A 19017-nucleotide genomic window follows, 5' to 3' on the forward strand; every position below is an offset into this window, starting at 1 on the left:
ATGAGATGTCATAAGATGGAGTCCCTTATTCCATCAACTGCCAACTACTCTACAAGCACCAGCCCAAGAATTCCAGATGCTCAGAACCCAGTGACCTCATCTTTAGAGAACAATGGGACTGGGGCCTTCTAGGGACTCCCATTGGTGGGGAGAGTAGTGAGTCAGTTCACTCTTTGCAGACCTATAGGCCTGATAACCAGAGTGAACCTTATGGATTCGCAAAAGGAGGACCTGGGCCTCCCTGGCCGTAAGTACACCCAGTCCTTTTGAGTGTGAGCGACAAACTTTCAGGGAAGACCCTTTGCATGGATGGGGTGGTGGCTGCCTGAATGGAGTGCTATTTAGTTAAGAGACAGACTCCTCTAGGAAACTAAGGACTCCTCGAAGGCAGAGACCATGTTCTGCCCAAGCAGAAAAGATACAATTGAGGTCCTTGCCCTTAGTGAAGCTTCTTGGTCTGAATGACTGCATGGGTGCTGGACTGGACCAGAAGGCCTGACTGGAGTCTGGGCAGGTCTGGCCCTTCTTCACCTAATGTTCCTTATCTGAAAAAGGCTAATGGGGTCTCTTATGTGTCCTATAGCTTTGACTGAATATACCTTTGACTGAATCAGGAAATTATTAGGCATGTCTTTGAGAAGGGTGGGAAGGAATGAGAGGATGAATGAGCCAAATCCAAGAGAGGAATAAGACACAGTTCAGGTCCCAAACTAGAGCTGTCAGTCAGCTTGCCTGTTTTCTTTTCTTTTTTTTTTTTTTTTTTTTTACTGCCTCAGCATGGGTCCCATGGTACTTCGGATTGTTGGGGCTCTGCACCGTGATAACTAGTGGCTGCATCCTCTTACTCCACTGGAGGAAGAACCTGAGGAGGAGACAGCGTGCACAGCAGTGGGTGGAGGTGATGAAAGCTGCCACCTTTAGTTATAGCCCACTGCTGTACTGGGTCAACAAACGACGCAGATATGGCATGACTGCTGCCATCAGAATAGACCCTCCCCGGGCTGTTGACAATACTGACATTCAACTCCAAATTCCGGATCTTCCTTCAGAGCCCCACCCCCGGGAAGACAGGCGTCATGCCTTAAGAGGCAGAAGCCCCAAGGAGGAAGCCCCTGTTACCCTCCAACCTGCTCTGGTGGTCCCACAGCAGCCCTCACCTAAGGGGATGACAGAGCACCAGACCCCATCATCCTTTCTGATTGTCTTTCCAGAGATCCCCTCTGCCCCTCCCCTCCACACCCTGAACTTTCCTCCCATGTTGTCCAACTCTGCCTCCTACCCCTTTCTCACGGCTCCTAAAAGGAAGGTCCACTTCTATTCCCTTCCCACACTGGCCAGAGGGGTGAACTGACCAATGTGTAGACTTTTACTTCAGTATCGAAGCCTCCTGTCACTGAACGTGAGAGATTCAGGGGCCAGGTATTATAAAAAGGAGTCAAAGTCAAGACTGTGTTCCTGATACACAGGTCATAACCCATATAGATGTTACACAGTAAAGTTTTCTGAAAAGTCAGAGTCATTTGTGTCTCATTTGACAGTAGGAAAGCAATGTCCTTCCCCAGTGTGATGATGGCACAAGTCTCACCAATACAATGAGAACTGGAGGCTGGCTCTGAAGAGAAACATTGAGCCAATACTTGTGGATGAGCTCATTTCCCTCCATCAAGCATTCAATGTGTTCAAGACCCTGGGCTAGGTCCCCAAAGGCACTGTTCTTCTGCAGGATGGGAAGTAAAATTGCCACAAGAGTAACAATTGCCAATGGCACACAGCTACAGAAGTCCACAGTGGCTATGCCACTGGCCACACAAGTCATCATGAGGTCAGTGAACCTCACCACACTATGTGCTGACTGGGTGATGTCTATGATATATCAATTCTTAGCTGATTGTTTCTCTACATTATTTCTAACAGAACAACACTGCAAAATGGTTATTATGGTTTTTTTTTCTTATGAGGAGACAGGTTCCAAGGGAATATGCCATTTCTTTTTGTTGTTATTTTTGCTGATCCTCTTCTCCCATGTACGTCTGCCTGGCATTACAATTCCTGGTCTTTCCACCCCATGATATCCCTTCCCTAATCATGTCTTCTTAAAACATCCTTGGTGAAAGAATGCTTCACTGTGTATGGAGTGTCATCAGCTTGGTGTACAGATTTGCTTACTGAAAGGGCTGGTGGTAACCACCTAATATTATATGGAGTAACACATCCAAAGCACTATCTTAAGATATCCACAGCTGCACAAAAGTTGAGTCCCCTGTCATTCTTCTACATGGGAATATAAATAATTTTTATACTTTCTGAATAAGGTCCAAAAAGGAGACACAAAGATAATTATCAGATATTTGGCCCCAGTTTAGAGATAAGAAAGCCTGAAAGCCTGATTCTGTCACACAAATTTTTCCCATTTACTTTGAAAATGAGCAAAACCACTTACCATATTTCATCTAAACTTTAAATGTACACGTCCCTGAGAGAAGTGTCTGTTTTTACCTATTTTGTGGTGTGTGGTGTGTGTTTGTGATTCTCAGAAGTTAGTAAACATGTAGCCAATTTTTTTCCTTTTTACCCCCTGTGTGTGGGCTGAAGGGCTTAGATCCAGCAACTGCAAAGAAAGCCTGATTTCTATCCACATGACCTCTAGCAATATATTTTAAGCCATTTTCATGTTTTAAAGTTAAGTGGAACCATTTCTTCCTTGTATAAGCATGATCTTATATTGTATCTCAAAATACAAAACAGGACTACGCAGATCTTCTCTGGAAGAACAAGAACAGAGGTTCACTTCTCCATCACCTTGCCCCCTGGTCACCTTGCCCCCTTCAACTCTGCAGAGACCTAAAGCCCCTGACATATAATCTTCACAGCTTCACACCCAAGACTCTAATTCTGAAGGTAGATTCTAGGACATTAATTTGTGCCAATGATCAGTTAGCCCCTGCTTTCAAAGGAGGACAGAAGCCATAAACATAAATCAAAGAAGATTTGCTTTCTCTTAAAAATCAAGGGAGTGGGGGGCAGCTTTGTAACACACAGTGACAAAAAAACAAAATGTTTTATTCAGATAAATTGAAATGGCTATCACTGATATGAAATGAAGCTCAAACTGAGTTTTTAAAAAAAATTGGAATTCACCCTGTAAAAAGAACCAAAATGGCTTATGTGTGACAAAAATAGCTGCACTAGAACAAAAGTAGATTTGCATTATTTCATATAAGAATACAAGTTAGGTTAGGTTCATGTAACAAAAAATACATGTTCTGTAAAATCTCAGAATACCCAAATGTGTTCTGGTTTGGATATGATAGAAACAAAATCTAGTTGGTGATGGTAAGCAAGCCAATGAGATGCACAGCAAACAAAAAGCTGTCAATAAAAACTACTTGACAGGACACTGATCCCATGGGAGTCAAAATTCTCCACTGTGACCAGCAGCACTAGCACAGGGGGGTGGAGGGGTTATGTGCAGCAATGCAAAGAAAGGAAACTGCTATAGAATGCAAAACAGCCAGCAGCAGAGGAAGGGTGTCCACTCCTCAGCTTTGTTGCCTCAGACACACTCCTGGGTGCCAGGTACATTGCAACATCGTGAAGCCAGGCACTTTATTCCTCTGGGAATTCTACAGGACCTGGTACCACTCTGAATAATGAAGAGGCTCTTTAAGTAAACATTATAATTCCAGATATATATATATATATATATATATATATATATATATATATATATATATATATATATAATCAGAAAGCAATGCTTTGGGAAACTAAAGAAAGAAGAAGTAGGAGCTGCCACACAGAAGAGCTAAAGGATTGCAAATGAAATCCAAACTCAGATCACTACCCAATCTTTCTCAGAGAGCTGAGAATGTGGCAGTGGATGCTTGACTATAGCTCAACACAAGGACTAGGCTGGGTAAAATATAACAATTGATTATTTATGGATTTTTATATTGGAAACTTAAAATTGCCACTGTACTTACATAGTTGCTTTTCCCATAGTCGTGACTCACTATTTCAACACAGCTCCTAGTATAAAGAAACATCCAGTCATTTAGTGACATCACTCTAAGTAAGGATGTAATTGTTGATCCTCTTAAACAATCTGCTAGTGGATCAGCCTCAAACTGAAAAAGAATCACAAGACATAAATTACTGCTTTTTCAACATCAACATTATCCAAGGGCATTTACATTGTATATTGGTGCTATTTTCTACTGAAATCTCATAATTCTAGTCTTAACAAGGAGTGGATTGGAACTTGGATTCTATCCTGGGTGATATGAAGTTTTCGTTGAGAGTCCATTAGACTGAGATGATTCCAGGGCTTCAGCTTCCTCCACAGGTACATGGAGAATTAATGTAAAAATGTTACACCAAAACTAGGAAACAGTTTAAGTTTTTAGTAAAATGAAACTAGGAAATTTACCAATTTACACAAACTGCTAACCAACATCTATGTAGGGTCTTTTGACTCTAGTCAAATATTTTTTTTTCATTCTACTTCTACATCAGCCTATGGAAGCTCACTGCCCACACTGCTGCCATGAAACCCTGAACCTCTTCTGGTTCTCAGTGCTGCCTGATTCATTAATCCTTCTTTGCTCTGATACTGTTAAATCTTTAGTCTTTCCTTTTAACATAGGTTCCTCTGCATCATTTTGATTCTATGTATTTGATCCTTAGGAATACAATTGGGAGATCAGTCTTCCAACTGCCATGAGCAAATGTCTACAATGTTAGATAAAGAGATGACATAGCTCCCTATAGCAAAGTGCTCTTCATACATTCTGATTCAGTGTTTGCCTGTTGTCTCACAGAAAAAAAAAAAAAACAGAGATACTGAAAAGAGCAACAGTCATAGCTATAAACATGACTGCATGGGTTCCTTTGTGCATTACTCTTTATTTGACCCCACAATGACATGAATATCTTCAAAATCCATCTTACTGATTTGTAATGTTGGAAGAGTCTTACTTCTTTCAAAGTTCCTCCTAAGAAAATCTAGGTCAAACCTAAAACATTAGTATTTTAAGTTCTCTTTGTGCATTCTGGGATCTGAAAATTAACATTCCTTTTGTGATCAATCCAAGGAAAATAATCAATGACAATTAGATATTTGCAAATCAGGACTACTTTCCTTGAATAAATTACTGCCTGTCCTCAGTGTTGAAATACTGAAATTCACTAGTGGATGTGTTTCTGTTCATGATGGCAGTAGCTAGCTGAGGAAGGATGCTCTGTGTTCCCTGCTGGGAGTTTACAGTATGTTACTGAGGAAGGATGTTCTCCCTCATTACAGGGATTTAAGCTAGCAGCTCAGCAAGAGCGTCTGGGAAGAATTACCTTTCCCTATCATTGTATAATATGCACCTAGTCCATAATAGGAAAAAAATCATGATCTTTATTGTTGAAATTAAGAAATTGGAAAATATCATGACGTGAATGCCATTATCCAGCCTTCCCTCTGCAGAACACCTGCCCATCTGGAAACACCCATGAATCACTGACATAAGCCCCCTGAGATCAGCTTCCTAAGAGGTAGGGATTTGGATACAGAATCCCTCTTTCTTCTCACTGAACCACTTTTTAAATACAATCACTTTCTTTGCCTCAACTACTTAGTTGTCAGTTGACTGGTCAGTTGTGGGGCAAGCAGCTGGACCTTAACCCTGGTAACAATATAGAACTCTGAAATAATCTTGTCCCTGGATTCACATTTGTTCAGGCAAAAGCATCTCTCGTTCATTATTCCTGCATCTCCTAACATTACAGAATCAGAAAACCTGGAATTGCTCACGCTCCTCCCCAAAAGAAAACCATTTTCTCAGCCAGGTGCAGTGACACATGCCTGTAATCCCAGCAGCTAGAGAGGCTGAGGCAGGAGGATCCCATGTTCAAAGCAAGCCTCAGCAATGGCAAAGGGCTTAGCAACTCAGTGGTACTCTTGTCTCTAAGTAAAATCCAAAGTCGAGCTGGGAATGTGGCTCAGTGGTTGATTGCCCCAGATTTCAACCCTGGTACAAAAACAACAACAACAAAAAGTTCTAAACATTAGCCATGGGCATTTTTTAATAGAAGAATCTAAGATGCTAAGGGATATACACAGAGCTCAACCTCTGTGCACACACCAAGCAGGCACAAGCACAGTCAGAAAACTAGTACTTACTAGAGTCTTGACTTGACAAACTCCTTCAGTACTGTCATGCTTCTCATGGGACTGTCTCATATCTTTAGACAGGACCTCATCATTCTACACTCTTTACACATTGCATCTATTAGACCATTTTGTAAAAAGTTAAAAATATGGCTACACAAGCAAGAATAAATTTATATTAGAGAAAACTATGGTAGTGGGAGTGGTGGAGCCCCACCCAACCAACTTAGGTGTTACAATTCTGGGTCATAGACTTCTGCAAAAACACTATTTCCAAATCATGATTAAATAGTGACTTATACTTTTTGATATTAATATTCAGAGACTAAACTGGGAAGGGGCTCTATCACTGAGCTACATCCTTGCCCCTCCCCTTTTTTTAGGCAGGGCTTCACTAATGTGCCTGCACTGGCCTCAAATTCATCATCAAATTTGCCTTGGCCTGTGTAGCTGTGATTATAGATGCACACCATGACAACAGCTAAATCTAACTTTTAAAGACAGAGTTGTCTTCTACAGAGACGACATCAGTCACCATAACCTGTCAGGTATCACAGCTCAGCAAGATATACATGTGAACCAGGAATAAGCCTATGGCACTTTTTCCATCTGCCTTTGCTGACCAAGAGACCATCATTGTGGTTCCTGTTGGCATACATGGCCCACATGTTATACATCCCACAAAGAATTACACTAAAGTGACTATTCTCTTTTCTACCCTTGTATGCAGTGATGGCTGAGAGGCACTTAAGAGTATACAGGGCTCACTGACCTTGCTTTGACAATTCCTAAAGCACTCTGAAAACTTTTAAGAACACTTGCACTAATGGGGAAGGGCAAACCCTGACCCCTTTTTAAAATTTCAATTACAGATCTACACCCAACATTTCTTCTCGGTCTTTCCCCCTAAGCTCATAGTTCCTCTTTCCAGGAGGAAAAGACATTTTTTAAACAAGATGTCACAAACACCTTCCTACACTTATGCTGCAATTCTCCAATGGCAAACTGCCTTTCCTCCCAACAAAAAATAGTGATTCTGCTAGAGCGTTCCACATCACTCATCAACAAGGACCTTGCAAATGATAATCTGTCACAAGGATTCTGGCACCAGGTGTTTCTTAAGCACCTGGGAAGTTCAAGAGTCCTCACACCTCAAAGAAGACAACTTCAGATCTGGCATTTGTGATTATTCTTCTTAAGCTAGCCTCCTAGTTTCAATTCTTAAGATACTGATGCAGGTATACATGTCTTTTCCTTAAAGAGGTTTGTAATTATTTGCTGAGAGCCACAACCAAGTCAAGATGATGCCTTGCACTTTGCCAGAGGGAGTGGTTTGAGAAGTAATGCCAGCGAGCTATTAAGATGATGTTAATTGAGTTAAGCTGTGTATAATTATTAAGATGAAGTAATGCCAGCGAGCCGTTAAGATGATAGAGATTCCTTGTTGGCTAATTGCTGTACCTAGATGAAGTTAATTGAGTTAAGATGTGTATAATTGTTAAGATGATGAGGATTGCTGTAACTGGATGATGCTAAATTGAAACAGGCTGTGTATTCAGTTAGGTATAAATACCTCTGCCATCCTACAATAAAGCGACTCTCGCCGTATCAACCTTCACAAGTTTCTTGTCAACCCCTGGTTATTTTGCCCAGCCAGACTGCAACAATTATTTAGAAAAACCCCTGGGATTCACCTGTGTCCCTGTCCTAGAACTTTCTCATGGTATGGAGTTCACTGATTCTGCAGTTTGTAACTCCATCAGAGCCTTTCATATCTCCAGCCCATTCAAGCCAGCTTCTTCCAGGCTCCCCAATCCCAGAAGATGATGCCATCATCCACCCAAATCCTCTCCTTTTTCTGGCACCCAAAACATCCACACTATCAACAAGGCCTGCCCATTCCTCTCCAAGCCAGGACAACACCATTTACATGAGTACCTTTAACAACCACCTCATTGGGTACCTTACCTCCATTTTTATGTAGACACGGCCCACACTTTGTACATATTGATAAAATAGTATTGAAAAAGAGATCTCTTGAGCTGGGGATGTGACTCAGTGGTAGAGTGCTTGCTTAGCATGCTCAAGGACCCAGGTTCAATCCCAGGGCCACAATAAGATTAAGAAAAACAAAACAATAACACCTCTACCCCCCCAAAAAAACAGAATCACTTGATTAATCTACATAACACTACATGACCTTGGGAAAGTCCAATTTGTCCCACAGAACAAAGATCTACACAAGGGGCTCCCTACCTGACCCTCCAATAAGGGTGCAGCCCTTGCCTGCTCCTACATCCCTGCCCTGTATTCACCTTACTTCTCTAGAGAACACTTCAGTTGTTTGAGATAGGGTCACAACAGGCCCATCTTAAAAAGTGTGTCTTTGTGCCTCTGTCATCCCCTTCATTCTCCTCTCCCTGATTTGCATACAGCTCACTCCTGACATGTATATTTCAGCTTCTCACGAGTTTTCCATGACCACACAATCTAAAGGGCCATGAGAGAGTCCCCATAACATGAAATACTATCAGAATGGATCCATCTTATCTGCCTGCTGTGAGAACCCAAGTTCCACAATCAGGAGACTCAACTGTCCTAGCATGCACAGCCAAGATGCAACTGAGGCCCTAACTCCTTTTGGAGAAATTACAGAAGAACTGAAGGTGGCCCACATGCCAGGGTAACGTTGTCACTGGACCATTCCCTTAAATGCCCATTAGAGTGCAGTGTATTTCCAATGGCTCCACATGGCTATATTTTGGATTCTTATAAACGAATAGAACTCTTTTCCATATCATTCATCTGCAACTTATTTCTAGTTGCTCCAAGTGTCTGGCTCCAAGTGTTTGATCATTCTTTCATTTGTCAAAACTAGAAAGTCAACCATGTCAACTGGCGCATCATGGTTTACTGAGCTAAGTTTACTTATTTCTTTGTGCACACTCAAATTTGAGATTGGGGAACCCATGAATTGTAAGGCTTAGCACATAATTGGCATCACATCAAATGTAATTGATCATTTTTACTCTTTTTGCACCATATACTACAGAGCTAAGACTTCTAGACATGTACATTTTTCTATCTGAAGATTGACCATATTTTATTTTTATCCAATAGTACATGTACATGTTGAAAACTATTCTAGCCACTTCTAATGCTAACAGAGGGGCCCTGCTAGAACTGTCTAATGATGCCATATTGCCCCCTACACAGGCACTTGAACACATGGATAATGAATGAAGCTGTCCTAGTCCCCAAAGGAGACTATGTTAATACTGTATATCTATATTTATGCTTCCTAAATAAGACTTCAGAGAATTTGATTCTACTGAGGTTAAAAATTCTAATATTCAAATATATTTTATAAATAAAATTTCCTACCTGCTGATAGAGGCCCACAATTCTTTTTTGGCTGCCATCCGTTTTTTCAAATGTATCTCTGGGAGTCTGATCCCAATTGACACCATCCACTCTATAGGTTCTGTTCTTGTATCTGTGGTATAATCCCAACATAAGAGTATATTTTTGACTTAGCCATTGCATACAAAAGTATTCTTAATCCTCCAAGTAATTGGAGGATATATTAATACTCAATTTACATACTGTACAACTCACCCATTTAAGTGGATTAGCCAATGGCTTTCAGTGTATCTGCAGAGTTGTACAATCAACAATCTTAGTATAGTTCTACCTCCCCTGAAAGAGCATCAGAACCACAAGCAACCACTCATTTCTACCCCAGCCTCCTAACCCTAAGTCAGCTAGAAATCAACTTCCTACCTCCTAAGAGTTGCCTTCTCAAGTATCATGTGAATTGAATTACACATGTAATCTTTCCTGACTTTCACTTAGCTTTATGTTTTCAAGGTTAATTTGGGCTGGAGCAAGTGTTGGTAACTGATTTCTTTCTATTACCAAATAATGTCCTATTGTAACCAGAAGCAATTCCCCATGTGTATAATCCCAGAGACTAGAAAGACTGAGTTAGGAGGATGACAAGGTCCAGGCCATCCTGAGCAACTTAGCAAGACCCCGTCACAAAGAAAGAGGGGGTTGGGACTTTAGCTCAGTAGAGGAGCACTGCCTACCATGGGTGAGGCCCTGGGTTTTGTATCTAATATCAAAATCTTATATACATACAATGCATATGTATACACACAAATACAAACATATTTTCTGTTGGATGGTTGTATCACATTTGTTTATCTGTATACCACTTGATGGACCTTAGGGTTATTTATACTTTTGGTAATTATGAAGAATGTTATGGACAATCTAGTACCAATTTTGGCAGACAAAACTTTTCATTACTTGGGGTGGGGCTGTGGCTCAATGGTAGACTGCTTGCATAGCATGCGTAAGGCTCTGTATTTGATTCTCAGCACATCACATGAATAAATAAAATAAAGGTCTCTCAAGTAATAAAAATATTTTTAAAACATTTTTAAAGTTTTCAGTTCTTTTAGATATATAACTAGGAGTGGAATTCTGGGTCATGTGGTGTGCTATCTCTGGTCTGACATTTCCTCAAATTATATTTTTCAAAGAAACTACATTATTTTACATTTCTACTGCAATGTAGGAAGGTGGGTTCTACATTTCCCAATTACTTACCAAGTTGTTAATATCTGGTTTTATTTTAGCTATCCTCATGGATGTGGAGTAGTACCTTATTTTGAGTCTCACTGGATGATAATGTTGAACATTTTTTTTATGTGCTCACTGGCCCAGAATATCTGCTTTAGAGGAAGGTCTCTAGAGAAAGGTCTACTCAGATGATGTGTCCTTTATTTAAACATTGGCTATCTTTGTGTTGGGTTCTGTTCTTTATTTATTCTGAATACATTTTCTTTTAAGACATGTTACTTGCACATATTTTGTCCTTGTCTGTCAGTTATCTTTCCGAATTTTTGACAAGATACTTTGAACAAAAGTTGTTAACTTGAAGTTCAATCTACTTCATATTGTCCTTTATCACTGTGCTCTTGCTGTCCTATCCGAGAAGAGTTTGCCTAATAAAGTCAAAATTTACTCCTATACATTTAAAGAAAATCCCCCTTTAGCTCTTATGTACATATAGGTCTATTTTGAGTTAGTTCTGGAATTAAATTTGGGTTAAACTCTGTGCACTGTGTCAGGAGTCAGGTGGATATCCAGTCACCCCAGCATATAACTGACAAGACTTTTCCCCCTTGTTTAATTATCTTGACATTCCTGTCAAACTAATAACTACAAAGACGAGGGCCAACATCTGGACTAAGCTCTTTTACACTGGCCCGCAGGTCAATCTTCGTGCCAGTATCACCCTGTCTCAACTATTGTCACTTTTTAACAAATTCACAGTTGGGAAAAGTGAGTTCTCCAACTTTGTTCTTTGAAGATTGCTTTGGTAAAGTAATTGGTTATTCAAATCCACTGTCTTATCAAGTTAATACTTCTTGTGTAAGAGAAAAATTAAGATAAAATATTCCAATAAAAAGTAGCCAATGCATTATACTTAAGTGCTGATTTTTAAAATAGCCAAAAAATAAAGAGAGAAAAGAAATGCAGAAAAAACATGCTGCTCTGGGCAAACAGACCCAATGAATGGGCATCAGGGACTGAGGGACAGTAGAGCCTAGAGACCCTCTACCAGCTGTGTAACCAGATGAGCAGCAAATAGTTCTTATGAGGTAGAGTTCATACTATTTCTAGTTCTAAACTTCAACCTTCAGTGATTCAACAAATATAGGAACATCTTTTGTATGGGCAGAAGCAGTAATCAAATTGATGATTGTGTAATATTTTTTAAAAACTTAGACTTACTTTGTAAAAACAATTAACCCAATGAATTCTTTGACTACCTTCTCTTTGGTATTTCTTGCAGTTTTTTTTTCAAATATCTTCATTACAAAATCATAAGTAGTTTCCATTCAGAGTACTTCATGGCTCAGGTTGGCACAGAGAGTAAGGCTGTTTTCATATGGAAGAATGCAAGGAATATAACCAGACAAGATTTCCAACCAGCAAGCAGAAAAACACTGCAGGACAGGATGAAGGTCAAGCTCTGCACATTAAGCAAAGTGTTTCAAGGACTGAGCTCTGGGTCTAAAATAGATACATGTCAACTGGTTTTGATTTCTTAATTTTAGCAATAATTTCACATATATATTTAGATATATATATATATACATATGTGCACATATAGATACATATATACATATAAATATATGTAGACATATATATGTATTATATATTTTATATTATACATATATTATACACAAACATATATATGCACATTTCAAGAAATCATATAGATGTAGAAAATAAGTAAAATTGCTATTAAAAGTTTTTTCAGAGAGAAAATAATTTTCAAATTTTAGTTGATTTAGGCTTCGTACATTGTTTATTCAATAACTGAATACTGGGGTCCATCCCTAATATCAAAATCTTATATAAATATAATGTGTTTATATACACACAAATCCACACATATTTTCTGTTGAATGGATATACCCATTTGTTTATTTATATATAAGTTGATGGACAGAAGTTTAATTACTTTGCAAGCAAAGGAAAAATGCAAGGGACTCTTGTCCCAGAGGCTGTGATTCTGCACAACAGGGGGAACAAAGTGTTTTGAAAGATGGGATTTCAGGTGTGCCCGGTCCTATTTCACTTCTTAATCTGGGATATAATCATTTTTTAACTCTTCTGCTGCCATCTCCAACTATGAATTTCTTCATCCTGTGGTGGGTGTGTGCTCAAGGACAGATAATAACTGAATGGGGTCAAAAAGTAATCCTGTTCCAGGTTAGGGATGGGGAGAAGGGGATGTAAAATATGTTGATTTTAAAATAAGCCTCAGTGGCAGAGCATCAGGTTAATATTATCAGTTTAATTTATACTTAACTGAACTTTAGTTGCTCATGGTAGATGAGTGGTATTATTTTAAAGGGCATCACTTTTATACCAGTTCAAATAGAGCAATTTTCTAAAAATAATATGTTAAATCTGTAGAACACTATATTTTCCACTTTATACAAATTTATAGTTGTTGAAATCAAATTGATTCCTGTCCCTGGGACCAATTTGTTTCAAATTAACCTGCTTCAGAGTTCTAGAAATTGGGGAATCAACTGAAAGAACTATTTGTTTCAGAGTTGGGGAGCTGACCACCTGGGAGGATAAGGAGGTGTTCAGTGGTGGAAATGTGGTATGCGAGTGAGGGAGCAAAGAGTCCAGAGGGGAATAAGCAGGGTCTGTGGGAATCTGGCATGTCCAGGGCAGAAAGGTATATGATGGGTGGGAAGGGAGATGGAGCTGGAAAGAGAAGCAGGATCACATCACATACAGGGGAGATCCCACAGGACCTGATGATGCCCAAAAAACACTTGTTGAAGAAACAAAACAGAGATGGTAGGAGCCAAAGGAGGAGGTTTGGACCACATGGTTCTTCTAAGCCATTTTGTTCCCTGACAACTAGGTAAGACACTTCTCGAGGGTAGGGATGTCCAATGCACACTGTCCTCCCTGCTTCACTCCCCACTGGAAAATGGCTCCCTAACAACTGAAAACACAAGTAGAAGTTTCTGAGGGTGTAAGGACCCTTTCCTGAGAGCTGCCTGTGAGTTCACCACACAAAGTTGGGAACAGACAATTCTATGGTGGACCAGTCCTTCATGGAAAACAACATGCTCATGAGATGTCATAAGATGGAGTCCCTTATTCCATCAACTGCCAACTACTCTACAAGCACCAGCCCAAGAATTCCAGATGCTCAGAACCCAGTGACCTCATCTTTAGAGAACAATGGGACTGGGGCCTTCTAGGGACTCCCATTGGTGGGGAGAGTAGTGAGTCAGTTCACTCTTTGCAGACCTATAGGCCTGATAACCAGAGTGAACCTTATGGATTCGCAAAAGGAGGACCTGGGCCTCCCTGGCCGTAAGTACACCCAGTCCTTTTGAGTGTGAGCGACAAACTTTCAGGGAAGACCCTTTGCATGGATGGGGTGGTGGCTGCCTGAATGGAGTGCTATTTAGTTAAGAGACAGACTCCTCTAGGAAACTAAGGACTCCTCGAAGGCAGAGACCATGTTCTGCCCAAGCAGAAAAGATACAATTGAGGTCCTTGCCCTTAGTGAAGCTTCTTGGTCTGAATGACTGCATGGGTGCTGGACTGGACCAGAAGGCCTGACTGGAGTCTGGGCAGGTCTGGCCCTTCTTCACCTAATGTTCCTTATCTGAAAAAGGCTAATGGGGTCTCTTATGTGTCCTATAGCTTTGACTGAATATACCTTTGACTGAATCAGGAAATTATTAGGCATGTCTTTGAGAAGGGTGGGAAGGAATGAGAGGATGAATGAGCCAAATCCAAGAGAGGAATAAGACACAGTTCAGGTCCCAAACTAGAGCTGTCAGTCAGCTTGCCTGTTTTCTTTTCTTTTTTTTTTTTTTTTTTTTTACTGCCTCAGCATGGGTCCCATGGTACTTCGGATTGTTGGGGCTCTGCACCGTGATAACTAGTGGCTGCATCCTCTTACTCCACTGGAGGAAGAACCTGAGGAGGAGACAGCGTGCACAGCAGTGGGTGGAGGTGATGAAAGCTGCCACCTTTAGTTATAGCCCACTGCTGTACTGGGTCAACAAACGACGCAGATATGGCATGACTGCTGCCATCAGAATAGACCCTCCCCGGGCTGTTGACAATACTGACATTCAACTCCAAATTCCGGATCTTCCTTCAGAGCCCCACCCCCGGGAAGACAGGCGTCATGCCTTAAGAGGCAGAAGCCCCAAGGAGGAAGCCCCTGTTACCCTCCAACCTGCTCTGGTGGTCCCACAGCAGCCCTCACCTAAGGGGATGACAGAGCACCAGACCCCATCATCCTTTCTGATTGTCTTTCCAGAGATCCCCTCTGCCCCTCCCCTCCACACCCTGAACTTTCCTCCCATGCTGTCCCACTCTGCCTCCTACCCCTTTCTCACGGCTCCTAAAAGGAAGGTCCACTTCTATTCCCTTCCCACACTGGCCAGAGGGGTGAACTGACCAATGTGTAGACTTTTACTTCAGTATCGAAGCCTCCTGTCACTGAACGTGAGAGATTCAGGGGCCAGGTATTATAAAAAGGAGTCAAAGTCAAGACTGTGTTCCTGATACACAGGTCATAACCCATATAGATGTTACACAGTAAAGTTTTCTGAAAAGTCAGAGTCATTTGTGTCTCATTTGACAGTAGGAAAGCAATGTCCTTCCCCAGTGTGATGATGGCACAAGTCTCACCAATACAATGAGAACTGGAGGCTGGCTCTGAAGAGAAACATTGAGCCAATACTTGTGGATGAGCTCATTTCCCTCCATCAAGCATTCAATGTGTTCAAGACCCTGGGCTAGGTCCCCAAAGGCACTGTTCTTCTGCAGGATGGGAAGTAAAATTGCCACAAGAGTAACAATTGCCAATGGCACACAGCTACAGAAGTCCACAGTGGCTATGCCACTGGCCACACAAGTCATCATGAGGTCAGTGAACCTCACCACACTATGTGCTGACTGGGTGATGTCTATGATATATCAATTCTTAGCTGATTGTTTCTCTACATTATTTCTAACAGAACAACACTGCAAAATGGTTATTATGGTTTTTTTTTCTTATGAGGAGACAGGTTCCAAGGGAATATGCCATTTCTTTTTGTTGTTATTTTTGCTGATCCTCTTCTCCCATGTACGTCTGCCTGGCATTACAATTCCTGGTCTTTCCACCCCATGATATCCCTTCCCTAATCATGTCTTCTTAAAACATCCTTGGTGAAAGAATGCTTCACTGTGTATGGAGTGTCATCAGCTTGGTGTACAGATTTGCTTACTGAAAGGGCTGGTGGTAACCACCTAATATTATATGGAGTAACACATCCAAAGCACTATCTTAAGATATCCACAGCTGCACAAAAGTTGAGTCCCCTGTCATTCTTCTACATGGGAATATAAATAATTTTTATACTTTCTGAATAAGGTCCAAAAAGGAGACACAAAGATAATTATCAGATCTTTGGCCCCAGTTTAGAGATAAGAAAGCCTGAAAGCCTGATTCTGTCACACAAATTTTTCCCATTTACTTTGAAAATGAGCAAAACCACTTACCATATTTCATCTAAACTTTAAATGTACACGTCCCTGAGAGAAGTGTCTGTTTTTACCTATTTTGTGGTGTGTGGTGTGTGTTTGTGATTCTCAGAAGTTAGTAAACATGTAGCCAATTTTTTTCCTTTTTACCCCCTGTGTGTGGGCTGAAGGGCTTAGATCCAGCAACTGCAAAGAAAGCCTGATTTCTATCCACATGACCTCTAGCAATATATTTTAAGCCATTTTCATGTTTTAAAGTTAAGTGGAACCATTTCTTCCTTGTATAAGCATGATCTTATATTGTATCTCAAAATACAAAACAGGACTACGCAGATCTTCTCTGGAAGAACAAGAACAGAGGTTCACTTCTCCATCACCTTGCCCCCTGGTCACCTTGCCCCCTTCAACTCTGCAGAGACCTAAAGCCCCTGACATATAATCTTCACAGCTTCACACCCAAGACTCTAATTCTGAAGGTAGATTCTAGGACATTAATTTGTGCCAATGATCAGTTAGCCCCTGCTTTCAAAGGAGGACAGAAGCCATAAACATAAATCAAAGAAGATTTGCTTTCTCTTAAAAATCAAGGGAGTGGGGGGCAGCTTTGTAACACACAGTGACAAAAAAACAAAATGTTTTATTCAGATAAATTGAAATGGCTATCACTGATATGAAATGAAGCTCAAACTGAGTTTTTAAAAAAAATTGGAATTCACCCTGTAAAAAGAACCAAAATGGCTTATGTGTGACAAAAATAGCTGCACTAGAACAAAAGTAGATTTGCATTATTTCATATAAGAATACAAGTTAGGTTAGGTTCATGTAACAAAAAATACATGTTCTGTAAAATCTCAGAATACCCAAATGTGTTCTGGTTTGGATATGATAGAAACAAAATCTAGTTGGTGATGGTAAGCAAGCCAATGAGATGCACAGCAAACAAAAAGCTGTCAATAAAAACTACTTGACAGGACACTGATCCCATGGGAGTCAATATTCTCCACTGTGACCAGCAGCACTAGCACAGGGGGGTGGAGGGGTTATGTGCAGCAATGCAAAGAACGAAAACTGCTATAGAATGCAAAACAGCCAGCAGCAGAGGAAGGGTGTCCACTCCTCAGCTTTGTTGCCTCAGACACACTCCTGGGTGCCAGGTACATTGCAACATCGTGAAGCCAGGCACTTTATTCCTCTGGGAATTCTACAGGACCTGGTACCACTCTGAATAATGAAGAGGCTCTTTAAGTAAACATTATAATTCCAGATATATATATATATATATATATATATATATATATATATATATATATATATATATATATATATAATCAGAAAGCAATGCTTTGGGAAACTAAAGAAAGAAGAAGTAGGAGCTGCCACACAGAAGAGCTAAAGGATTGCAAATGAAATCCAAACTCAGATCACTACCCAATCTTTCTCAGAGAGCTGAGAATGTGGCAGTGGATGCTTGACTATAGCTCAACACAAGGACTAGGCTGGGTAAAATATAACAATTGATTATTTATGGATTTTTATATTGGAAACTTAAAATTGCCACTGTACTTACATAGTTGCTTTTCCCATAGTCGTGACTCACTATTTCAACACAGCTCCTAGTATAAAGAAACATCCAGTCATTTAGTGACATCACTCTAAGTAAGGATGTAATTGTTGATCCTCTTAAACAATCTGCTAGTGGATCAGCCTCAAACTGAAAAAGAATCACAAGACATAAATTACTGCTTTTTCAACATCAACATTATCCAAGGGCATTTACATTGTATATTGGTGCTATTTTCTACTGAAATCTCATAATTCTAGTCTTAACAAGGAGTGGATTGGAACTTGGATTCTATCCTGGGTGATATGAAGTTTTCGTTGAGAGTCCATTAGACTGAGATGATTCCAGGGCTTCAGCTTCCTCCACAGGTACATGGAGAATTAATGTAAAAATGTTACACCAAAACTAGGAAACAGTTTAAGTTTTTAGTAAAATGAAACTAGGAAATTTACCAATTTACACAAACTGCTAACCAACATCTATGTAGGGTCTTTTGACTCTAGTCAAATATTTTTTTTTCATTCTACTTCTACATCAGCCTATGGAAGCTCACTGCCCACACTGCTGCCATGAAACCCTGAACCTCTTCTGGTTCTCAGTGCTGCCTGATTCATTAATCCTTCTTTGCTCTGATACTGTTAAATCTTTAGTCTTTCCTTTTAACATAGGTTCCTCTGCATCATTTTGATTCTATGTATTTGATCCTTAGGAATACAATTGGGAGATCAGTCTTCCAACTGCCATGAGCAAATGTCTACAATGTTAGATAAAGAGATGACATAGCTCCCTATAGCAAAGTGCTCTTCATACATTCTGATTCAGTGTTTGCCTGTTGTCTCACAGAAAAAAAAAAAAAAACAGAGATACTGAAAAGAGCAACAGTCATAGCTATAAACATGACTGCATGGGTTCCTTTGTGCATTACTCTTTATTTGACCCCACAATGACATGAATATCTTCAAAATCCATCTTACTGATTTGTAATGTTGGAAGAGTCTTACTTCTTTCAAAGTTCCTCCTAAGAAAATCTAGGTCAAACCTAAAACATTAGTATTTTAAGTTCTCTTTGTGCATTCTGGGATCTGAAAATTAACATTCCTTTTGTGATCAATCCAAGGAAAATAATCAATGACAATTAGATATTTGCAAATCAGGACTACTTTCCTTGAATAAATTACTGCCTGTCCTCAGTGTT

The 19017-nt window shown here is 40.2% G+C and overlaps 2 protein-coding genes across 2 annotated transcripts; both read left to right on the plus strand.

Annotated features, from left to right (window-relative positions):
* Positions 1 to 210: 210 nt before the first annotated feature.
* LOC144368490 (testis-expressed protein 38-like) lies at positions 211 to 1351 on the plus strand. The gene is made up of 2 exons (XM_078027487.1): positions 211 to 247; positions 777 to 1351. Exons 1-2 carry the CDS (start codon positions 211 to 213, stop codon positions 1349 to 1351), a joined length of 612 nt encoding a protein of 203 aa, XP_077883613.1.
* Positions 1352 to 14049: 12698 nt separating this feature from the next.
* LOC144368493 (testis-expressed protein 38-like) lies at positions 14050 to 15190 on the plus strand. The gene is made up of 2 exons (XM_078027494.1): positions 14050 to 14086; positions 14616 to 15190. The coding sequence occupies exons 1-2, from the start codon at positions 14050 to 14052 to the stop codon at positions 15188 to 15190; spliced, it is 612 nt and encodes a 203-aa protein (XP_077883620.1).
* The last annotated feature ends 3827 nt before the right edge of the window (positions 15191 to 19017 follow it).

This window comes from Ictidomys tridecemlineatus, chromosome 2, assembly GCF_052094955.1.
Source record: "Ictidomys tridecemlineatus isolate mIctTri1 chromosome 2, mIctTri1.hap1, whole genome shotgun sequence".
NCBI lineage: Eukaryota > Metazoa > Chordata > Mammalia > Rodentia > Sciuridae > Ictidomys > Ictidomys tridecemlineatus.